Below are 25683 nucleotides of genomic sequence, written 5' to 3'. Positions count from 1 at the left end.
TCTGGCTTGACTTTTCAGAATTCTGAGCGGGATAATAAATAGGGTTTAAATAGACTGATTTAAATAGACAATTTCCCTCACATGCCATGTGTCCCAACTGTCTCTGAACAAACCGTTTTCAAAGTCAAACGGCAACATTGTGTGACCTGTTCCCCCTCTCTGTATGGCTGTATCCGGGGCAACCAAGATGCACTTTCCAGTAACTTCTAAAGCTGGCTGCCTTAAAGAAGTACTGATCTCTTACAGCCTTAAAGGCATACCGCATATGTCCTGAAAAAAAAACAGGATCATTACACTTGCCAATTCTTCCAGATCCCAATGGTGGTGGAGTCCAGAACCAGGCGTTATAATCTAAGGATACGGGGTAAACCTTTCAGGACTGAGATGAGGAGAAATTTCTTCACCCAGAGAGTGATGAGCATGTGGAATTCGCTACCACAGAAAGCAGTTGAGGCCAAAACAGAAGGAGTTAGATATAGCTCTTGGGTTTAAAGGGATCAAAGGGTATGGGGTGAAAGCGGGAACAGGCTACTGAGTTGAATGATCAGCCATGATCATAATGAATGGCAGAGCAGGCTCGAATGGCCTACTCCTGTTCCTATTTTCTATGTTTCTTTCCCATTGATCCCAAATCCAGGATCTCACCTTAGTGTTCCCAGAATCCCCTCCAAGGGCCCAGATCCTCGGGACTTTTCACAATATCACTAGATCCTAAGACCCCACCCTAGTTCTGTCAGATTCTGGTCCCCTTCCGAATGCTCCCAAATCTGAAAAGTCAGTTTCCCAGATAATACTAGAGTCATAGAGAGATACAGCACTGAAACAGGCCCTTCGGCCCACTGAGTCTGTGCCGACCAACAACCACCCATTTATACTAATCCTACATTAATCCTATATTCCCCACCACATCCCCACAATTCTCCTACCACCTACCTACACTAGGGGCAATTTACAATGGCCAATTTACCTATCAACCTGCAAGTCTTTGGCTGTGGGAGGAAACCGGAGCACCCGGCAGAAACCCACGAGGTCACAGGAAGAACTTGCAAACTCCGCACAGGCAGTACCCTGAACCGAACCCGGGTCGCTGGAGCTGTGAGGCTGTGGTGCTAACCACTGTGCCGCCCCATTACTATTTGGCATAATATCCCTGTTCTTTTAAAATCTTCACCTCACAGTGAGCTATACCAAGGAGATTTATTAGTATATAAAATAAAGACATCACATATAGTTTTCACAGAATAATGAACAAAGATATGGCATTCCATCCCTGAAGTGGCAGAAAAAAATCCCACCATGCCATTTAACAAACATTGAGTGTGACTTACTGATACTGTAAATCATTGGCCCTAATGTCATCCCCTGAGCATCTTAAATACCCTATAAATCAAGTGTATCGCCTGACTCATTGGGAGCAACATTGTAGGCTATTTGCTTGCGTGCATACTTAATTATATCAAGGATGATGCAGTTAATTTATCTTCCCCACCTATCTCACTAAAACTTATCTGATAACTCTAAATGCACGAGAGCGCGCAATTGGTGATCCTGAATTCATATTTAGGTCCCACAAACCATTTCCCACGACTAAAATGCTGTGAAGACCACTTTGTATTGAGCCATTCAAGTAGTTTATCTCAATCCATAAGATAATCCATAATGGTAGTAATGCAACAGAATCATATAGACGCAGCTTATGGGAGTGGTCACTTTGGTTGCCTGTCTCTCTTTCATGGCCTTGTCTGTGGTCAGATGGCCCTGGAGAAGCAGTGTGTGATGTCTGGTGGCATGCTTGAGGCTTTCTGTGTCTGGCAGGCACCAGAGGTACTGGAGGGTGTGGTGGATTAGTGTGGATAATATTATTTAAGTTCATGAGTTTTTTTTCAGAATTTTCCATTAGTTGTGCCCCTCTAAAAAAGGTTGCCACTCTTGTTGAGAGATTTTTTTTGTTTAACGACACTGGGGCAACCCAATGTCTTCCTTATAGTTTAATTTACGGGGGCTCTTTTCTTTTGCGAGAAGGCTGAGGGATGACCTCATGGAGGTCTTTAAAATTATGAAAGGTTTTGGCAGACACAAAGAAAATGCTTCTACTTGTGGAGAAATGCAAAACTGGAGGCCATGAATATGATAGTCACCAAAAAAAAAATCAAACAGGGAATTCAGGAGAAACACTTTACCCAGAGAGTGGTCAGAATGTGGAACTTGCTATCACATGGAGTGGTTGAAGTGAATAGTATAAATGCAATTAAGGGGGAGGTTAGGTAAGCATATGAGGAGGGTTATATTGATGGAAACGGAAAATGCTCAACGACTCACTCTGTGACCAACCTGAATTGTTAACTCTGTTACTCTCTCTCCCCGAATGCTGCCTGAGCTGCTGAGTATTTCCAGTATTTTATGTTTTTATTTCAGATTTCCAGCATCCATTTATTTCGCTTTTGTTATGCTTGATAGGGTTGGATGAGTGGAGTATGGACTGGTTGGGCCGAATGGCCTGTTTCTGTGCTGTATATCCTATGTCAAGGTAACCGAATCATATCGTGGACTGTCTCGGCACAGTTCAAACTTTCACTAACAAAGGGTAAAACCTCTTTTAAGAGTGAACGGCGATTTGATACTCTTCCCACAGCCGAACAACAACACTGGAGGCAGCGCCCCACAGGATGCTGCTCTATTTTGAAGAGAAACAAAGTACTCGTCTGTGCAGGGCACATACCGTCAACATGGAGCGGTCATGAGGATGTGGAGGGCGGTGAGTGACTGACTGAGGAGAAGTTTTTAGGAAACTCTTGCCGTTGGGAGTTTGATGACCGGTGACGCTCGAGACACATGACTAGAACTTTCTCTCTCTCCTCCTTATGGAAAATGGCGGCCTGGAGTTTTCAGGATAAATGAGGAAAGCTGGGAATAAAAAAAAAATCTCACAGAAGTTGAAGGAAGTTTAAACAGCAACAATGACGTCTTGGGTTCCAAGCAAAAAAGAGAAATATGGAGTGGGTGAGTGGCATTCCCTCACAATGTTCGAGCCATTCCTGAATGGAAGATCTTGCAGTTAAAACTAATTGGAATTGTTTTTTTTTGCAATTTCCCCCCTTCATTCCGCATATTCTAAAACACGGGGCCTTTCTCTTCCTCCTTCCTGAGTACAGCTTAGTTCAAGGATGTTAATTTTTTTTTAGCCTCTCGGATGCGTCTTTCCTTTTCGATGAATAATTAACGAAGAGCCTGAATTGTCTTGGAAGTCTCTCTCTCTCTCCACTTTTCCATTAAATACGACAAATTGCGTTTGAGGCGCGCCTAATTCGAAGGCCGTGCCCATGGCGTTTAATATTTTTTTGGGTGGGATTGTTCAATATAAGGCCATTAATTCAAAATTAAATCACTCCGAAACTTCAATCTCCCTGATTTGAAATAATGACTACGTAATGTTGAAATGTAAATCTGTGGATATCTTTGCAATCTCGCAAAGCCAGTTTTCTGAATCTTGAGTACAATGGCATCCACTTACCTGCGACTTTTTCTTTGAATAGTTGTTTATTAAATCTCCACTTTGTAGTGAAAATATTGGTGATCTGAACTGCAAACCATTTAAATTCGATCGTTGAAGATCATTTTTAGAAGGTGCAATTGACTTGCATTATAAGTGAAAAGCCAGTATCATAACACGCTGCACCACCTGGTTTTTCTCCAGTGTATCACTTTTAATGTCTTAAAGACATACAAACATGTTTATAAAATGGTGTTTTTCAGTGCACATACTTCACCTTGGAGTGGTCTTACATATTGGGAATAGACAAGTGATGTGATTATAATTTATCATTTTGTATTTGGCTTTTGTTGAGCATGGGACACTAACTTTTATAGAAAGAGATGCAGTGGTTTTTGTCGAGGTTCATCCCAAGCAGCTCTGTAACACAGGAGTCTGTGCTCTACGGGCTGTTCCCAGGGACGCTCACCGAGACAAACATCAACTGCTGCTGGACGACTATCAATTTGGTGAATGACACCCTTTGGTCTGCCTGAAACTTGCTGGTCTTCCAGCGCAAAGAGTTGTCCACGGCTGAATGTTGCTGACTGGCACATTTCAAGGTCCAGGACTACGTGCTGAGGGACGCACTAAAGCTTGGGGCAGCCGCAGCAAAGGCTCAATGGGGAAAGACCACAGTGTAAGGTCCCCCCCACCAAGCTGAACTGAGGGGCTGGATCCATGGGAAGCCCCTTGAACTGTATCGGAAAAATTTTCATTTGTTGTAAAATGTAAAAATGTTAATGGCATGACAAATGAAATGGAAGGGTTGTGAGGCAACTCATGATTGTATTGAAGGAAACTGATCACCTTTGCACTGTTCGTATTTTTTGACTTGATGCTGTTTTAAACTGGGAATGTATTTTTTACAGATTTTTATGAATAAAGTATATTTTGGAAATAAAAAAAAACTAACTTTTATACTGCAGCAGTTCGTTGTCCACAAAAAGGATGATACATATAAATTAAAGCTAATTCATAGATGATAGTTGAGCTATCCTACAGAAATGGCATTAGGTCAATATGTTCAAGAACTGCACACTCCTTTTTTTATATTTCTAATCGCTTTCTCATTAGCCATGCTTTATTCAGCACATGCTGGTAGGTAACCTTGATCAATGTTGCAGGTTGTTAACATTTCTTTGTCTGCCAATGAAGCTTTACTTTATTTCCTTGAGCAAATGTACTCTGTGTATTTTTGGATTGCCTATTTTGTTGCTTTAATCTACATCATGACATGTGTCCTTAATTTGGCCTCAGTCTCCTAATGCATATTGAAAGTATGTGTATTAACAGTGTGACAAGCTGTACATATTAATAGTTCAGCTTTAATTTGGTGCAACGTATAAACAGTTAAAGGCAGGACATTTTTTAGGGAGTAATTTCATCATGGGGTTCTGAGATTTTTACAAGGTAAATGATTGATAGACATTTAGTTATTTGATATTTTTCTGGTCTTGTGCTTGAAAGTTGTTTCTGTGGTAACTTTGGTGGTGTAAGCATAGTATGGAAATGTCGGGTTTAATAGTAGTTAAATGTTATGTTCAACAGTATAGTTGTATGCCTTGACAGATTATTAGGGAATAGAAGTTATAGAGTATTATGTTGAAAGTAAGTTTCACATTCATTCTGAAAATGTCTGACCTATGTAAAATGTCCCTGTATGGATTTAATTCTAAACTTATGCTTCAGATAAATTTTGTTCAGTGTGTGACAAAAAGTTGCTCTTCATCTAGTTTTTGATTTACTGGCTGCTCCCCTTTAAATCCCGTCCCAGTACATAAACAGTTTTAAAATGCCACTACTGGCCAGAATCCTATACTAAGCTTCCATCAGTACAATGTTGCAAATTGTGTTAATCATGAGTTAAATAATTCAAACTTAAAAAACGTTGTGTGATTGTAAATGACAGTTCATTTTGGTGGGTAGAATAATCAAATTTTGGTAATGCTTTTCTGGGATATACAAGAACAATTCTGTTCATTTCCCCCACTTGGGAAAAAGAGCCAGTCAGTATGGAATTAAAACAACTTGTATTTATGTAGCACCTTTTTAATGAAGTAAAAGTTCCAAGGTGCTTTGTTATAAATCAAAATTTGGCACCAGGCAACATAAAGTGATATTGGGGCAGATGGCTGAAAGTTCGATGAAAGAGGTAGGTTTTAAGGAGCGTCCTAAAGGAAGAAAGCGAGGTAGAGGCGGACAGAATTCCAGAGCTCAGGGCCCAGACAGCTGAAGGCACTGTCAACAGTGGTGGAGCACTTAAAATCAGGGATCCTCAAGACAGCAGAATTAGATGAATGTAGCTATCTCGGAGGGTTGTGGGTTGGAGGAGATTTCAGAGATCAGGAGGGGTGAGGCCATGGATTGATTTTAAAATTGAAGTGTTGCTGAACTAGGCGCTGATGTAGGTCAGTGAGTAGAGGGGTGATGGGCGAACGGGACTTGGTGCAAATAGGTCTCGGGCAGCAGAGTTTTAGATGACCTCAAGTTTACAGATGGTAGAATGTGGGTGGCCGACTAGCAGTGCGTTGGAATAGTCAAGTCTCGGGGTAACAGAAAGTTTCAGCAGCAGATGAACTGACGCGGGGCAGAGTTGGATGTTAATGTGGTGAAAATAAGTGGTCTTAGTGCAGATATCTGGTCAGAAACTCATCTCTGTGCCAAATATGACACCACTTGGTGAACAGTCTGTTTCAACTCAGATAGTTGCCATGAGATTGATGGAGTCAGTTTCTAGGGAACCTGAGTTTGTAGCAAGGAGTGAAGGCAATAGCTTCAGTCTTCCCAATATTTATGGAGGACCCTTCTGCTCATTCAGTACTAGATGTCAGACAAGCAGTCTGATTCAGTGACAGTGGAGGAATCAAGTGGTGATGGTGAGGTAAAACTGGGTGTTGTCAGCATACATGCGATTTCTTGTGTTTTCTGACTATGTTGCCAAAGGGGCAGCATGTAGATGAGAAATAAGAGGGGGCCCAAGGATAGATTCTTAGGGGAATCAGAGGTAATGGCACTAGAGTAAAAAGAGGAGCCATTACAGGTGATCTGGCTAGGATTAGATAGATAAGAATGAACCAGGCGAATGTAGTCCCATTCAGCTGGATAACTGAGGAGGAGGATGGTGTGGACAACTGTGCCAAAGACTGCAGACAGGTCGAGAAAGATGAGGAGAGATAAGTTACCTTCCGCAGTCACGCAGGATGTCATTAATGACTTTGATAAGAGTCTTTTTGGTACAGTGGCAGGGGCAGAAGCCTGATTGGAGGAATTCAAACCTGGAGTTTCTGGAAAGATGGGCACGGATTTGGGAGGTGACAACACGTTCAAGGACTTTGGAGAGGAAAGGGAGCTTGAAGGTGCAGTGGCAGTTTGCAAGGATGGTTGGGGGGGCGCTGGTGGGCGGTCAGGGTTTTTTTTTGAGGCGCGCAGTGATGGTGACAGATTTGAAGGAGGGAGGGACATAACCTGAGGAGTGAAAACTGTTGATAATATCGGCGAACATCGCATTCTGCCAGAGGCATATATTTTGAAATTGCTTACCCAAAACGTAAGGTCCAGTCAAAAAAATTGCATTTTGCTAGAGGCACAAATTTTAAATTTGCTCATTGCTTCTGATAGTACACGTATATCAAGAAATTTTTTTTGAAACTTTTGTTTCAAGTATTTACTTGCAGTCTGGATTGTAGTCATGCCTCGTCTCATTGATTTTTTGTTTTGTTTTTCGTTTTCAATTCCTATTTCACATTTTTTTCCACTTGTCATTTTTGTTCTCGCTGCTGCTGTGTCTCTCCCTTCTCTCCTAGTTACTGGCTGTTTGTGTCATAAACCTGAGTGGCATCTCCACTCCAAGTAATGCCACCTGGTTTCTTTTATGCTGTAGAAACCTGTAACATACCATAAGTTTGTGCTTGTGGTGGTCAAAACAGTATTGCTTCCTGTTTTGCCTTTCTGCAGGCTGCTGGACTACTTGCCAATGCATGCAGCTTTAACCTACTGGATGATATGAGGCATTTGGGTTAAAATTAATTAGCATACATTACTTCTGGTTTAAAATATTGGGTTACCTTGTTCAGAACAGAGGTTTGAATGGGCAGTTGCTTAATAAAGAATTTATAAAGCCATGCTTCATCCATAGAAGAGCTGCATGCAGTTGGTCACCCCTAAGATGTATTTTGAAGCTATTGTTAATGGACTGTTTTATGTATTGCAACTCCATTTAATAATTTATTCTATTTATAAATACTGAAATAACTTGGCACTAAATAGTGTGAAATTATGCAATAGATATTCATTGATACATTGCAGTCCTGCCAAGGAACCACATAATATTTTCAGTTGGAGTGAAATTGACATAGTCTGCTTGGTGTAAGGTGCTTGTTTATATTTGGTTGTACTTTACATTTATTTGTTGATCAAATAAACCTTGTATTAACTTGACTAGTTCACTGGAGTGTCATTTTCCCAAAACAGTTTTTGAATCTTATCTTTTTTAAAATTTCTCTAAATCTGTAATTAACTGTGGTGTCCAAACAAGACAAATGCTAAATCCGAAGCAAAACACATTTTCATTGGATTGACGTTGGATTCATTCACCTGAAATGACATCTCAAGTCTCTTTGGGTACCCACTTTTTATGTATTGGGTGGTGTAACATGGTGCAGCTGAAATAGAGATGCTGGGAGTCCAGAAGGAACAATATTAATCTTCCATTAATCCCGGGTAACCGTGATGAAGGTTTGAGAGGGGGAGGGGTGGGGTTGGAGGGGGGGCAGAGATAGAGAGAAACTATTTGCATGAAATAGAGAATGGGCAGGTGGGAGAAGAAAGAACTTGCACTTACGTTGTTCCTTTCATAGTCTCCGGACATTCCAAAGTGCTTCCCAACTTCTGTGGTATTGTAGTCAAATGTTAATGCTATTTGTGCACAGCAGTGAGATAAATGACCAGTTTTGATGGTGTTGGTCGAAGTTAAATGTTTTCTGGAACTCCTGTTTTTCTATGAATAGTGCCATCTTACAACACGTGAATGTCTCATCTAAAGGATGGCACCTCCTACAATTCTGCCACTACTATGCAAAAGCCAGTCTAGATTATGTACTTGTGTCCTGGGTTTGGCTTGTAATATTGTCACTTGGGTGAGAGTGCTACCACTGAAGAAGCTTTCTTATGCTGGGCTGTATGACGCGAAGCCCACAGACAGCAGAGCCTCCCAGTCTTTCCTGTCATCTATCACAGAGGTCTTAGATGACAGCATGAGGGAGAGACTGGACGAGCTGACAAAAGCCGTCAAGTCCTTCGAGACGAGTAAAACTCCCGGAAGCGATGGCTTACCAGTTGAGTTGTATTCGGGCCTGTGGGACTGGGTTGCCACGGACCTGCTGGAAGTATAGGAGAGTATGCTCCTGGCCGGCAGCATATCAGGATCCATGAGGAAAGGCGTCGTCACCCTCATCTATAAGCGGAAGGGGGAGAGGGCAGAAATCAGAAATTGGCCGCCCATCTCGCTGCTTAATGTTGATTACAAGATTCTGTCAAAAGTCATAGCTAGTCGAGTCAAGTCTGCTCTGGAGTTGGTGATTCACCCTGATCAGACCTGTACTGTACCCGGCAGGAAGATCTCTGATAGTCTCGCGCTACTCAGGGATACGATCGCCTATGTACGGGACAGAAGGGTGGACACCTACCTCATCAGCCTGGACCAAGAGAAGGCTTTTGACAGGATATCACACACCTACATGATGGACGTGCTCTCCAAAATGGGGTTTGGGGAGGGAATCTGCAATTGGATCAAACTGCTCTACACAAACATCAGTAGCGCAGTCTCAATCAATGGGTGGGAATCAGAAAGTTTCCCGATTCAATCTGGAGTCAGACAGGGTGTCCTCTCTCCCCTGTTTTGTTTGTTTGCTGTATTGAACCCTTTGCTCAGTCTATTAGGAAGGATGCGAGCATAAGAGGGGTAACAATCCCAGGCAATGGAGGCACTCAGGTTAAAACTTCCCTGTAAGTGGATGGCGTCGCCATCTTCTGCTCAGACTGATGAGCATCTGCGAACAATTCGAACTGGCCTCGGGAGGCAAAGTAAACCACGGCAAGAGCGAGGGCATATTCTTCGGGAACTGGGCTGACCGATCCTTTGTCCCCTTCACCGTTGGGTCAGACTACCTGAAGGTGCTGGGGATATGGTTCGGAAAGGCTGGGGCGTGCACCAAAACCTGGAAGGAGCGGTAGCCAGGGTACAACATAAGCTGAGCATGTGGGAGCAGCGATCTCTCTCCATTATGGGTAAGAACCTGGTCATCAGGTGCGAGGCGCTCACGTTGCTGTACGTGGCGCAGGTCTGGCCCATACCCCACTCCTGCGCTGTGGTGGTCACCCGAGCCATTTTCCGCTTCATCTGGGGATCCAAAATGGATTGGGTCCGGAGGGACACGATGTTCAAACCTCTGGATAAAGGCGGGAAAAATGTACCCAACATCGCCCTCATCCTGATGACTACTTTCGTGTGCGGCTGCATCAAGCTGTGTGTAGACCTCCAGTACGCAAACTCCAAGTGTCGCGACGTGCTGAGGTTCTATCTGTCCCCGGTGTTGCGAAGGATGGGCCTGGTCACATTGCCGCGGAACGCTCCATCCAGTTGGACCGTGCCGTACCACCTATCCTTCGTGGGAAAGGTTTCTGCGGAAAAACACCTTTGACCACCAATCCATCAGGCAGTGGTCTGCACGGAATGTCCTCAAGGCTCTACGGGAAAAGGAGATGGTGGATCCTGTCGGATGGTTCCCCGAGCAGACTGCCAAAGTCATTTGGCGGAATGCTTCATCAGCAGAACTTTCAAACAAGCACCAAGATTTAGCTTGGTTGGTGGTGAGAAGAGCCCTCCCTGTCAGATCCTTCCTGCACGCCCGAAGTCTCACCCACTCCGCACAATGCCCTCGAGGTGGCTGTGGTGGGGAAGAGACGGTTGCCCACCCCCTTCTGGAATGTGTCTTTGCAAAGCAGGTGTGGAAACAGATGCAGTGGTTTTTGTCGAGGTTCATCCCAAGCAGCTCTGTAACACAGGAGTCTGTGCTCTACGGGCTGTTCCCAGGGACGCACACCGAGATAAACATCATCTGCTGCTGGAGGACTATCAATTCGGTGAAAGACGCCCTTTGGTCTGCCCAAAACTTGCTGGTCTTCCAGTGCAAAGAGTTGTCCACGATGGAATGTTGCAGACTGGCACATTCCAAGGTCCAGGACTACATGCTGAGGGACGCACTGAAACTTGGGGCAGCAACAGCAAAGGCTTAATGGAGAAAGACCACTGTGTAAGGTCCTCCCACCAAGCTGAACTGAGGGGCTGGATCCATGGAAAACCCCTCGAACTGTATCCCGAAAATATTTGTTTGCTGTAAAATGAAATGGAAGGGTTGTGAGGCAACTCAGTCCTGTATTGAAGGAAACTGATCTCCTTAGCACTCTTTGTATTGTTTGACTTGGTGCTGTTTGGAACTGTTTTGTAATGTATTTTTTTTTAAACAGATTTTTATGAATAAAGTATATTTTGGAAATAAAAAAAGCTTTCACAACTGGGCAGGAAAAGCCATGTTTGGCACCAATGTTTTGTGGGAGAAAAGGAAAGAGATCTCAGTCGTCATTGATACGGATTTCCATTATTTGTACATTGCCAAATTTGTGCAACTTTTTTATATATAAACCAGTAAATTTAATCTGTGAAACCTTTAGTATAGTTTGGCAGTCATGGTTCAATGGTAGCATTCTTGCTTCTGAGTCAGAGGGTTGTGGGTTCGTGTCCCACTCCAGAGCCTTGAACACATAACTGGTACTTCAGTGCAGTTCTGAGGGAGTGTTGCACTGCTCATCGGCCCATCGTGCATTTGCTGGTTCTTTGAAATAGCTGTCCAATTTGGTCTCCCATCCCAGCTTTTTCCCCATAACCTTGCAAATTGGTTCTCTTTTGGTACATGTTCAAATGCCTTTTGAAAGATACTATATAATCTGATTTCACCACGCTTTCAGGTAGTGCGTTCCAGACATTAACAGTTCTGTGTGAAGAAATTTCTCATTTTCCTTCTAATTCTTGTTCCAGTTATTTTAAAACAATTGCTATTGATTGCTGACCCACTTGGCAGAGGAAATAGTTTCTCCCTAAATGCTTTATCAAAACCCATCATAATTTTGAATACCTCCACTGGGTCTCCCCTTAACCTTCTCTGTTCTAGTGAGCACAGTCCCCTCTTCTCCACTCTCTTCACATAACTGAAGTTCCTCATCCCTAGTATCATCCTGGTAAACCTCCTCTGTACCCTTTCTAGGGTTTTGCCATCCTTCCTAATGTATGGTGCCCAGAATTGTACACAATTCTCCATCTGAGGCTTGACCAGTATAAGTTTAACATGACTTCCTTGTTTTTGTATCCAGTGCCTCTATTTACAAAGTCAATTTATCCCATATTTTTTCTCAACTGCCTTTTCAACTTGCCCTGCTACCTCCAGGGGTTTGTGACAATGTTCCCCAGGTACCTCTGTCTTGCATTCTCCTCAAAATAGTACCATTTAGATTATACTGCCTCTCCATATTTAGAGTCATAGAGTTATACAGCACAGAAACCGGCCCATGGTGTCCGTGCCGGCCATCAAGCACCTATTTATTCTAATCCCATTTTCCAGCACTTGGCCCGTAACCTTGTATGCTATGGCATTTTCAAGTGCTCACCTAGATACTACTTAAATGTTGTGAAGGTTCTTGCCTCGACCACCCCTTCAGGCAGTGTATTCCAGATTCCAACCACCCTCTGGGTGAAAATATTTCTCCTCAAATCTCCTCTTAAACCTCCTGTCCCTTACCTTAAATCTATGTCCCCTAGTTATTGACACCTCCGCTAAGGGAAAAAAGTTTCTTCCTATCGATGTCCCTCATAATTTTGTATATCTCAATCAGGTCTCCCCTCAGCCTTCTCTGCTCAAAGGAAAACAACCCTAGCCTATCCAGTCTCTCTTCATAGCTGAAATGCTCCAGCCCAGACAACATCCTGGTGAATCTCCTCTGCACCCTGTCCAGTGCAATCACATCCTTCCTATAGTGTGGTGACCAGAACTGTACGCAGTATTCCAGCTGTGGCCTAACTTGTATTTTCTACAGCTCCATCGTAACCTCCGTGCTCTTATATTCAATGCCTCGGCTAATAAAGGCAAGTATCCCATATGCCTTCCTAACCACCTTGTCTACCTGTGCTGCTGCTTTCAGTGATCTATGGACAAGTTCACCAAGGTCCCTCAGTACTTCCTAGCGTCCTACCATCCATTATATATTCCCTTGTCTTGTTAGTCCTCCGAAAATGCACCACTCCCACTCCTCAGGATTAAAATCCATTTGTCACTGCTCTTCCCATCTTACCTGCCCATCTATATCGTCTTGTAATCTAAGGCTTTCCTCCTCACTGTTTACGACACCACCAATTTTCGTGTCATCTGCGAACTTACTGATCATTCCTTCTACATTCACGTCTAAATTATTAATGTACACTACAAACAGCAAAGGTCCCAGCACCGATGTCTGCAGTACACCTCTGGTTACAGGCTTCCAATCGCAAAAACAACCCGCGACCATCATCCTCTGCCTCCTGCCACTAAGCCAATTTTGGATCCAATTTGCCAATATATTTTTTATATATGTATTATATATTTAAAACAAAAACAAAAGCAATGGGCCTAATATCAAATCCTGGGGATCCCCACTGCATACTTCCAATAGTCAGAAAAACATCCATTTATTACTACTCTCTGCCTCCTATCCTGTAACAAATTACGAACCCAAGTTACCACCTTTTTAATATCATATGCTTCTATTTTCTGAAAAATTACTGCGTAACAATTTATCAGATGCCTTTTGAAAGTCCATATATACAGCATCTACTGTACCTTTATCAATCCTATCTGTGACTTGATCAATCAGGTTAGTCGGACACAAATTTGCCTTTAACAAATCCACTCTGGTTATTGCTTGTTAACTGATGCTTCTCCAAGTGAAATTAATTTTGCTCTCGACAGTGGTTTCTAGTAATTTTTCCACAACTAGGTTAGACTGGCTTGTAGTTACCAGGTTTATCCCTCTCCCCTTTTTTGAACAGGGGTGCAACATTTGCAATTCTCCAGTCCTCTGGCACCACTCCCATATTCAAGGAGGATTGAAAGATGGTGTTACAGAGCTTTTTCTGTTACCACCCTATCTTCTCTCAGCAACCTAGGATACATCCCATCTGGACCAGCACTTGTTAGCTTTGTGGTATCAACCTATTTAGTACCTCCTTTTCTATCTCTTTTTGTCCCATCCAATATCTCTACTCTGACTTCTCACTACACCATTAACTTCATCCTGTTTTGTAAAGACAGATGCAAAGTATGCATTCAGTTATGCCCTCCACCTCCCAAGAAAATGTCCTTTTTTAAAAAATCTCTAATTGGCCCCACCATTCCTTTTTACCATCTTTTAACTTTTTATATGTTGATAAATGAATTTTGGGTTCCCTTTTATGTTGCCCACTAGTTTTGACATCAATAAACATATGATAGAATATTATGCTTTTCCTCAGTTGCCATGCAGTGCTTTGACTAAGCTTTTGTCATGAACGGATGTGTCTTTGAACTTGATTTTTATGATTGCTACATAAACTAGAATGTTCAGTACTTCAGTAATCATACTATTGAATTACAACAAATGGGCACAGTGTTATATACCAGTTCAATACCAAGTTTATTTTTCTTGAACAAGAACTTTAAAATTTCCTACTGACTTTCAATTTACAATAGTTAAATCACGTGCTTTCGTTAGTCATATATGAACTTTAAGGCGTGGTGACAAATTTAGAGATTTAAGATTATACCCAGGAGGAAAGGAAATACTGGTTGAAGAGCTATTTATTGCTAAGTACTGAAGCACAGCTTTAGTTAACCATTAATGATTTGGAAATGTATCCATTCTTGATCATCGAAAAGATAGCATGAGTTAAGCTAAATAATTTTTTTAGATTAGAGATACAGCACTGAAACAGGCCCTTCGGCCCATCGAGTCTGTGCCGACCCTCAACCACCCATTTATACTAATCCCACACTAATCCCACATTCCTACCACATCCCCACCTGTCTATATTTCCCTACCACCTACCTATACTAGGGGCAATTGCTAATGGCCAATTTACCTATCAACCTGCAAGTCTTTGGCTTGTGGGAGGAAACCGGAGCACCCGGAGGAAACCCACGCAGACACAGGGAGAACTTGCAAACTCCACACAGGCAGTACCCAGAATTGAACCCAGGTCGCTGGAGCTGTGAGGCTGCGGTGCTAACCACTGCGCCACTGTGCCGCCACTGTAGGGAAAGGGGGAGAAAATAAAGGATGGGTGATTAAAGAATTATAACTAAGTCCCTGAGGGCATTCTTCCCTCCTTATGGATCTGCACAATATTATCTTTGTAGTGCTGCTTTTGCATGACTAGAAGTGGTGTCAGAAATGCATTAATGTGAAAGTGCCAGTACTGTTTGAGAGCTGGGTCTTGATGTGTCTCTGTGTAATGAAACCAAGAGGTCTGATAACATTTCTGGTGTACCTATCCATCATGGACTGCAGTGGTTTAAGAAGGCAGCTCACCACCACCTTCTCGAGGGCAATCAGGGATGGGCAATAAATGCTGGCCTTTGTCAGCAATGCCCGTGTCCCACGAACAAATTAAAAAAAACTCTCCATTTTGCCTTTATACAGGGCACAATATGACTCACTCCCAAGGTGCAGTGAGCTCAAAAGTAGTCAGACAGTCCATTAAGTTGTCTTAAGTATTAATGGAGGGTTGATGATTCTACTTGTACTCAGTAACATTTAAAATGAACTTGCTGGAGAGAGCTTTTATATTACCGGTTAGACTAACGCGCAGCAAAATTTAGCTTGCGTTATGGCTTGGATCTGCTGATATGCACTGCGTATCATATTTTTTAAACTTGTAAAGCACTGGTTTTATAAATGTTCTATTCAGTGCAGATACATTTATATAGCCATTACTTCCTTCAGAAATGTTCTAAGGCTTGATTTCCTGTGTTGCATACACCACCTGCACGAGTACACCATGTATAAGAATCTTGTGATGAGCCATTGGTGATTTAAAAAAAAAAAAAATTATTCTTGAACTGCGACAGTCCATGTGGTGTAGGTATGGGTACACCCACAGTGCTGTTAGGAAGGGAGTTCCAGCTTTGTGACCCAGCGACAATGAAGTAACACCAATCTAGTTCCAAGTCACGATGGTGTGTGTCTTGGACGGACCTTGCAGGTAGTGGTGTTCCCACGTACCTCTGTCTTTGTCCTTCTAGGCGGTAGAAGTTGTGGGATTGGCAAGTTGCTGCGATGCATCTTGTTGATGGTACACACACTGTGGTCACAGTGCACTGGTGGTGAAGTGAGTGAATGTTTAAGGTGGTGGATGGGGTACCAATGAAGTGGGCTGCTTTGTTCTGGATGATGTTGAGCTTCCTGACTGCACTCATCCAGGCAAATATTCCATCGTACTCTCGAGTTGTACTTTTGTAGGTGGTGAAAAGGCTTTGGGGATTCAGGAGGTGAGTTAATTGTCACAGAATACCCAGCCTCTGACCTGCTCTTGTAGCCATAGTATTTATGTGGCTCATCCAGTTAAGTTTCCAGCCAATGGTGACTTCCGCCCCAGGATGTTGGTGGGGGATTCAGCCATGATAATGCCATTGAATTTCACTGGGCGGTAGTTAGACTCTGTGTTGTTGGAGATGATCATTGCCTGGTAGTTGTGTGCTGTGGATATTACTTGCCATGTATCGGCCCAAGCCTGAATGTTGTCCAGGTCTTGCTGTATGCAAGCACAGGACTGCTTCATTATCTGAGGAGCTGTGAATGGAACTGTACATTGTGCAGTCATTGAACATTGAGAAGTGTGGCTTCCATTTTGATATTTTGCCTTCAGTATCTTAAATGTGAAATTTCTTAATTAGTGCATCAAAACAGTAAATTGAACTAGTTGAGATGTTAAATTGTGCTTTGGGTGATGGTGTGCGCCCAAATGTGAGTCTGTCAGCGGCTGTCTGTTTAATAAAAGTTATTTCCCACTTTTCCTGCACGTGAAACTGTTTTGATGTCATCTTGGAGTGTTATCTCTTTACAGAGGTTCAAATGCAAGAGATGGTCACTTGCTAATTCATAATTACTGGGTCATGCATTAGGCTATAGAAAATCTCTGACTTGTATAATTTATCCATGTCTTTCTGTGCTTTCAGTAATCACCAAGATCAAAGTTTTATGAGAAATTTGTCCTACTTGCTGTTATCTCTTGCATCCTGTATTGCTGCTACTACAGATAGTCTTAAAAGAAAATCCAAACACGCCTTGTATTGTGACAACACATTCCAAATTCTCCTTTATAAATGCCGAATGATTGTGCCACGCAGGCATAAACTTGTCCGGTCATAACCTATGCATGTTTGCACATTAGTTTACACATACCAATTTTTTAGGGCGGGGACAATGGGCAACACTAAGATTTGCTTATATCTAGATTATGTTGGAGCAGTTTCCAATTGAAGCAGTTGTGTAACCTGTTAATGCTTACAGTTTTGAAGAATCTTCCTTGTTTATGATTCAGCAGCACTGGGGGCAATAGATGAAAGATTGTACGTAGGGTGTGCATTCTTTCTTGGAATTTCTTGTGTTCTGGTCATGGATCCGCCTTGATGGCAAGCTGTACAGAGTCTAAAATAGTGTATAGATGGGCTGAGTGCTGAGCCCGAATGTTGCTCGAATAAAATGGTGGATGGTGCTGCTGATAGCAGCCATTTACATCTGCTTTGGCTCTGCTGTATAGTGTGGTTCCATGCAGCTTAAAAGACCTGTTGCTGCCTAAAGGGCTAAAGTTAATACCACTTTGGGTAATGGCGATTTAAGTTAAATACAACATTAGTTTAGCTGTGTTGCAAGTGGCTTCTAAGGTAATAAAGTTTTCATGAGAATGCATAATTATTCTCAACTGCACCCCTCCCTTTTCAAGGATTAAACTGGTTGAGTTATTAGGATCTTCAAAATACATTGGATTTTTGTGTGCAACATTTCAGACTGCAGTCCAGGGATTCCACCATCAAATGTTTTCTAGCAACAGATTTTTTTCTGCAACACAAATGAGGTTTTTTCTGTCCAACACCTTTAATTGCTGTGTTTAGAATTGGACTCCAGCCGATCCTTTGAGCAGTTAATGCCTCATTATTATATTGCATATCTTCATACAGATTGTTGACTGTGCCGATCAGCTTTTTGAAAGAAAAGGTATGAAATCAAGGAATTACCTCAGTTGTTAAAGGTTGACTGCAGGATTAATGTGAACTTGACTATTTTGCACACGTAACATTGCTCACAAAAGGTTTCAAAGACACCTTATTCATATGAAAGTTTTATTTTAATCATTTTGCACTTGATGTCTGCTGTGAGTTTGTTCGCAAAGATGCTTTTTTTTTTCAATTTGCAAGACTGAAACTCCTGACGGTGATACCTGTTTGTGTTGTTTTTGTCTAACATGGCGGCTCCTGGTATTAGCTGCTTCAGTGACCTAAATCTAAAATTTGTTATTTTGAATCCAGAAGTGCAATCCTGGCATCCAGTGAGAGTGCATAATTTCATTTTGTTGCTGGGGGATAGCATGATGCTGCATGAAATCCAAAGAAAGGAAATATAATTTGGTTTCATTCTGTGGATTTTTAAAAAAAATTGAGAATTATCTAGAACTTCCATGGGATTGCCTTGGTGATCTGGAGAATATACTGCTTTAAGCTGGTAATGCACTATATATTATAGCTACTTACTTGTAGTGATTGTATCACTTGAATTATGTTTTTATTAAAGGGTTAGCAGTTTGTTGGGTTAAGACACTTCTATTGACAATGTAACTCAGTGGATGACGCACTGGAAGGTATTACAGGTGTTTTAGTATGATGTAGTACTGGATAAATAGAGGGAAGGGAAGGTTGTGTAGTTTGGGAGGATGTTCTGTGAAGATACAAGTACTAGGTTATAGTGTTAGCCATTGCTCCATTGGTAGCACACTCTCCTCTGAGTCATTCCAGTACTTGAGCACAAGAATCAAGGCTGTCATTCCAATGCTGCACTGTTGGAGGTGCTGTCTTTTGGATAAGACGTTAAACCGAGGCCCCATCTGTCCTTCAAGTGGATGTAAAAGATCGTATAGCACTATTTTGAAGAAGAGCAGGGGTTTTATCCATGTATCATTGCCAATATTTATCCCTCCACCAACATCACAAAAACAGATTATCTGGTCATTTTCACATTGCTGTTTGTGGGAGGTTGCTGTGTGCAAATGGCTGCTGTCAAATTCTAGAGGTTGGAGCCTAGGCAGCAAAGGAATCGTCGCCAGTAGTGGAGCCATTAAAATTGGGGATGTGCAAGGGACCAGAAGTGGAGGAGTGCAGGGAGGTTTGCAGGTCTGGAGGATGTTATATGGGAGGGACAAGGCTATGGAAGGATTTGAAATGAGAATTGTTCATTGAAGCATTCTAGACTGGGATCCAATGTAGGTCAGTGAACATGAGCTTAAGTTTACAAAAGCTGCTAAGTGGGGAACTGACCAGGAGAGCATTGGAATAGTTGAGTCTTGAGGCATGGATGAGGGTTTAAGCAGCAGATGAGTTAAGGCAGGGGCAGTGATGGACAATGTTATGGAGGTGGAGTAGGGGATTCTGGTGATGAGAGATAATATGGGGTCAGAAGCTCAAGACCAATACATACCCCTAAAAAGCCAAAGTTCAACTTGTGCGGTCAAGCAGCCATGGTCAACCTATGAGGTAAGATGCAATATAAATCTAAAGGACGTGGATTACTGTTATGAAAGTGCCTCAATTTTTAAATATTTTTTGAGGACTTGTGTTTCAGAATTGTGGAGATGGGTTTGTTGGAGGACTGAAGTGGACTGAAGACATAGATTGGACTTTTTTTTTAATAAGTGTCACTGGAAGGACTCTGTTTAAAGACAGTTACTGGATGCCACATGTCTTCAGCTAAGTAAACAATAGGTGCCTTCTAGCTATGGGAGTTGCTTACAAGAAAAGTGACGTCAAGGTTTCTGGAGCTCGAGAGTGGATTTCATTTTCGAATACTGTTCTAAGTCAGTTGGGTTTGCAGCCTGCTGAAAGAAACACCCAGCTCATTTTTTTTTTTCTCCACCTTTCTGAGAAACCCTGAAAAAATCCAGTGTGTGATAGCTGTAATGCCTGATGTCGCATTTCTCCTGAGAAGTTTTTGGAAGACTTCCTCTCAACATTTCCTGAACGAACTGCTTCAGAAAAATCCCAGTGACCCGCCTACGTGTACTCTGAATTTTCTTGATCAGTATGTTTCCAGCTCAATGAGAAAGGAAGCAGTGCAGGATTTGGGGAATGACGTGGGGGGAGTGGAGCATTTTCTGGTGGGGAAACATTTAGGATACAGTGATCAAAATATTATTAGGTTTAGAGTTCTTCTAGAAAAGGACAAGGAATGAGCAAATGTGAAAATACTGAACTGAAGGAGGGCTAATTTTGGTTGATCTGTCCCAGGTCGATTTGGAGTCAAGGATTGGCAGATAAAATAGCAAATGAGCAATGGGAGGCCTTCAACAAGGAGATCGTTTGGATGCAGCCAACACACATTCCCATGAGAGGGAAAGGAAGAGCATCTAAAGCTGGAGCTGCCTGACTGCCTAATGATAAGAGATTGTAGTGAAACAGAAAAAAGGAGGCTATGATAAATGTCAGCTTCATACTACAGTACAGAACCAAGATGAATACAGAAAGTATAGAGGAAAACTGGGAGAGGAAAAGACCAAAGAGTGTGTATGAGAATAGATTAGTGAGTAAAATAAAAGGGACCCCAAACATCTATTAACATATAAATAGTAAAAAGGTAGTCAAAGGAAGGGTGGGCCTGATTAGGGACCAAAAAGTTCTAGAGAAAAGGCTGGGCCCTTTTCTCTGGAAAAGTGAAGATTGTGGTTGGGTGGGACTTGATAGAGGTCTTTAAGATTATGAAAGGGTTTAATATGGTAGATGCAGAGAAGATGTTTCCACTCGCAGCCAAGATCAGAATTAGGAGTCATAAATATAAGATAGTCACTAATAAATCCAACAAAGAATTCAGGAGAAACTTCTTTACCCAGAGAGTGGTTTGGAACTCACTCTTGAGGAGTATTTGAGGTTAATAGCATAGATGCAATTAAGGAGAAGCTAGTTAAAGGAATAGTAGGATATGTTGATGGAGATGAAGGGAAGAGGCTTGTGTGACGAATGGCCTGTTTTTGTGCTGTAAATACTATGTAAAGAGTTCATCTTGTGGAGGCAGAGGGCACCACTGAGGTACTAAATGAGTATTTTGGCAGCATCCACCTTATTGAAGACATGCAATGTTGCAATAAAGGAAAAGGGAAGGAGGTAGTTAAAAGGTTGGAAGTGATCAAAGTAGGAAAGTCAGATGGTCTGGGTGTTATACATCCTAGGTTGCTGAGGGAAGGATAGGTAGAAATTGCTGAGGCTCTGGCCACAATCTATCAATCTTCCTTCAGATATGGATGATGCCAGAGGATTGCAAATGTTACACCCTTTTCAAAAAAGGGGAATGGGACTAATTGAATAGCTCTTTTCAAAGAGTCATCTTAATAGCCAATAGAATGCTTTAAGGGCAGTCACAGTTCTAATGTAAGAAATGCAGCCAACATGCATGTAAGAACGTCGCCCAAATAGCATTGTGATAATGTTGATGCCTCACTGGGGGATCTCCCCTGTTCTTTAATCGTGCCATTGGATTTTCTATCTCCACCTGCGAGGGCAGACAGAATCTCGGTTGAACTTATCCTAAAGAATCCAACAGTGCAGGACTACCCGAGTGCAGCATTGGAGTGTCGGCCTTTATTTTGTGCTCAAGTCCCTGGAGTGGAACTTGAACCCAGAACCTTCAGAGTAGGATGACAATGCTGTCACTGAGCTAGCATCTAGCACCTAGCTCTTCATTTGTGTGGTATAATTTTTGTTTTTAGAAATCTAGCAATCTGAAATTTACTTGACTATCTACCATTTATGCTGATTAAAGATCAAGTAACGATTTTTTTGCTTGCCAAGCAATTTTAAAAAAAAGTCACTCTTCTAACCTTTCGGGTCATGTACACTATTCTCTGGTTCAGTGGGTAGTTTACACTTTATAGTTGGCTAATGGGTGGTAATGGAAAAAACCTGATTGCATTTTTTTCGGTTGCAGTTCGTGAGGAAGAATAAATCAACTCTGCTCAGAACCTTCCGTACCAAACCAGCTGAGGAATTCACCACCTGTGACATTGTCATAGGTATAAATTGCTGTTTTTTTTTCCAGCTATCTGCAAGTCATTTTAAAAAGTTCTGTTATTTAAACATCAATCTATCTGAAGCCATGGACAGCATCTGACTTTCAAAAAGTTTGCAAGTCTGAGTGCAATGACTGGCAATCAATTGTCTTGGTTGACTGCCTTTAATTTCTGACCAGGCTGTTGGATAGAACACTGACTGCGGCCTGGAATGAATGATGAACTTAGCTTGACCATCTGTAGACATAGATAATGCAATGTTTTCAGCATTTGCAGATTTTTCTTTTTAAATGGAATGGGTTTATGGTCATTTTTCACCCCTTGTCCCCTCTACCCCACCAACTTTCTCTGCTCTTTTCCCCTCCTTTCCAAAGTAATAACTTGTGCTCTATGATCACCATAGTAACTATATCTTTTGTGTGTGCCGAGACAGTAAGTGGATGAAAGGCAATTTAAGAATAGATGGAAAGATCAAATACAGAAGGAGAAGACCTTTAAAGTTGAGCTTGGCTCCAAATCAGATGGAAAGCAGGGTTTTTGGCAATATGTATTGGGAATCATACACTGGAGAGCCGGGGAACAATGGGCTGGATGACCTCTTCCTGTAGCAATTGTGATTTTTGTGAGAACCAAGAATATTTATTAGTCATTTATGGGTAGATGAAGGCATGAAATGGTGCAGTGATAGTACATTTCAGTACTACTTGCAAAGGTTTCTAATTGCCCTGCAATTTATATTGGTGGAAAATTTAAAATTTAGAATACTAGAAATGACTGTGCAATTCTCGCAATTGATGAATATTGCCACAACCTGGAGATTGAATGTACCAATTTAGATTAGATTAGAGATACAGCACTGAAACAGGCCCTTCGGCCCACCGAGTCTGTGCCGAACATCAGCCACCCATTTATACTAATCCTACACTAATCCCATATTCCTACCAAACATCCCCACCTGTCCCTATCTTTCCCTTCCACCTACCTATACTAGTGACAATTTATAATGGCCAATTTACCTATCAACCTGCAAGTCTTTTGGCTTGTGGGAGGAAACCGGAGCACCCGGAGAAAACCCACGCAGACACAGGGAGAACTTGCAAACTCCACACAGGCAGTACCAGGAATCGAACCCGGGTCCCTGGAGCTGTGAGGCTGTGGTGCTAACCACTGCGCCGCCCTTTAATGTTTCACTTTCATGTGGTAGAGCATATTTGCACAATTGAGTGTGGTATTGGTGAAATACTGGTTTAAGGGTAACAAAATGACAGCATGTGACAGACTGTCGATTACTGGTTGGTAAGCTATTGACATCTATAACTGGTCTATTCAGTGTACCGCACTCGTTTGAATCGATCAGCTCCAAGATTTGAACTCGAGCAATAATGTGAGAATCCCTGGGAGTTTGACAATTGTTGCAGGATTGTGGACAATATGATTATGCTTGTGAAGCTAAGAATTAAAGTTGCAATAGCAGGAATTTTCTTGGAGAGAAGAAAAGGAGTAGAAGCTTCATTTTAGGGAGAGCGCAGGTAATAAATTACTTTTATTTAACTGTGTATTGGCAATCATACAAAATTTAACGCTCTAAACTAAAATCTAAAGGTGAGCCTGGCTAAAAGCAGATTTTGTTTGATGTGAACCTATATACTATCCTGGAAAAACAAGTTTCAGCAACAACAATAACTAGTATTTATGTAGTGCCTTTTAATGCAGTAAAATATCCCAAGATACTTCATAGGGATGTTATCAAACAAATTTAACATCAAGCCACATAAGGAGGTACTAGGGCAGATGACCAAAGGTTTGGCCAAAAAGGTGGGCTTTAAGGAGCATCTTAAAGGAAGAAAGAGAGGCGAAGAAGTTTAGGGAGGGAATTCTAGAGCCTGGGGCCTTGGCAGCTGAAAGCACCGCCGCCACTGTTGAAGTGATAAAAGTTGGGAATGCCCAAGAGGCCATAATTGGAGAAGTATAGACATCTGAGGGTTGGAGCAAATTAAGGAGGGATGAGGCCATGGAGGGATTTGAAAATCAGGATAAGAATTTTAAGATCGAAATGTTGCTTAACTGGGAGCCAACGTAGGTCAATGATCATGGGGGTGACAGGTGAATGGGACTTGGTGTGAGTAAGGGCATGGGCAGCAGAATTTTTGATTTCAAGTTTACTGAAGGTAGAACATTGGAGGCTGGTCAGAAGTGTGTTGGAATAGTCAAGTGTAGAGGTAGCAAAGGCATGGATGAGGGTTTCAGCAGCAGATGAGCTGAGGCAGGGGCGGAGTTGAGTGATCTTACCGAGGTGGAAATAAGCGGACTTGGTGATGCGGATATGTGGTTGGAAGCTCATCTGTGGGCTGACTATGATGATAAGGTTGTAAACACTAGTTCAGCCTCGGGACAGCTGGCAGGGAGAGGGATGGAGTTGGTGACTTGGGAACAAAGTTTGCGGCACAATGGTTTCGGTCTTCTCCGTATTTAGTTGGAGGAAATTTCTGCTCATCCATTTATAGGAAAACTCATCAATTTTCTGAGCAAATGGAGACAGCTAATCCTATTTAATCTGAAGGTTGTGGTATTTCTACAGTGATCCTAAAATCAATTTCAACAGACCACATTTTTGGCAGCAAGATTTGGATTGTGTTATTACAACTGATCCATTGACCTATTTGTTTGTTTTGTCCCTGGCTCAAAGCTCCCCTGCCCACCTGCCTAGAAGGTCAAGGGGTGATTTGATTGAGGTTTTTAGAATTTTGAAAGGAATTGATGGGGTAGATGGGAGAAATTTTGTTCGCTGGTAGGGGAGTCTAAGAAATTCACACAAACCTAAGAAATAGGAGCAGAAATAGACCATATGGCCTCGTGAGCCCGGCTCTGCCATTTAATAAGATCATGGTTGATCCTTGACCTCACCCACTTTTCTGTCTGATTCCTGTGTCCCTTGATTCCCTTAGTGATTAAAAAATCTACCTCAGCGTTGAATTTACTCAATGACTGGGCATCGACAGCCCTATGGGCTAGAGAATTTCTAAGATCCACAACCCTCTGAATGAAGAAATTTCTTCTCCTCCCCAGTCTGAAATGGCTGTCCCCTAGTTCTAGACATTCTAACCAGGGGGAACAGACCCTCAGCTGTCAAGCCCTTTTAGAATTGTATGTTTCAATGATATCACCTCTCATTCTTCTAAACTCCAGAGAATATAGGCCCTATCTACTCAATCTCTCCTCATAGGACAACTTTCTCATCCCAGGAATCAATTTAGTGAACTTTTGTGCACCCCATCTAAGGCAAGTACATCCTTTGGTATAGTGACCAAAACTATACAGTACTCCAGGTGTTGTCTCACCAAAGCTCTGCACAATTGCAGCAAGACTTCCTGACTCCAACCTCATTGCAATAAAGGCCAAGATACTGTTTGTCTTCCAAATTGCTTGCTGTACCGACATGTTAACTTTGTTTCTGGTGCAAGGATGTCCAAATCCCTCTGAACAACACCTTTATATTTCTATAGCATCTTTAATATAATAAAACGTCCTAAGGTACTTCACAGAGGGATTATCAAACAAAATATACTGAGCCACATAAGGAGATATTAGGGAAAACTGCAAATGTCCCAGAATATTTAGTTCCCAAACTTGGTCACCATGCAACCACGTCTCTAATGGTGAGGGACAAATTGTGAAATGGCAGGTGGATAAATGTATCCCAGTTTTTAAAAATTGGGATTGATGTGGGGGTGGGAGTGAGTGGCAATGCAGGATACAACAGAACAAT

The 25683-nt window shown here is 42.1% G+C and overlaps 1 protein-coding gene across 2 annotated transcripts in view; it reads left to right on the top strand.

Moving 5' to 3' along the window:
- The first annotated feature begins 2569 nt into the window (after positions 1–2569).
- The window catches only part of dock1 (dedicator of cytokinesis 1), a 744225-nt gene continuing 721111 nt past the window's right edge, over positions 2570–25683 (top strand). Inside the window, exon 1 of one of the 2 annotated variants that reach the window (XM_068052738.1) lies at positions 2570–3000. In XM_068052738.1, the coding sequence (XP_067908839.1) occupies positions 2958–3000 (43 nt within the window). In that variant the 5' untranslated portion in view covers positions 2570–2957. The remainder of the gene's footprint in view (positions 3001–25683) is intronic. The other variant, XM_068052739.1, reaches the window with a different exon arrangement.

This window comes from Heterodontus francisci, chromosome 20, assembly GCF_036365525.1.
Source record: "Heterodontus francisci isolate sHetFra1 chromosome 20, sHetFra1.hap1, whole genome shotgun sequence".
Classification (NCBI taxonomy): Eukaryota; Metazoa; Chordata; class Chondrichthyes; order Heterodontiformes; family Heterodontidae; genus Heterodontus; species Heterodontus francisci.
Note: the sequence above shows the minus strand (reverse complement) of the source record. Positions and strands in the feature narration are given on the sequence as shown.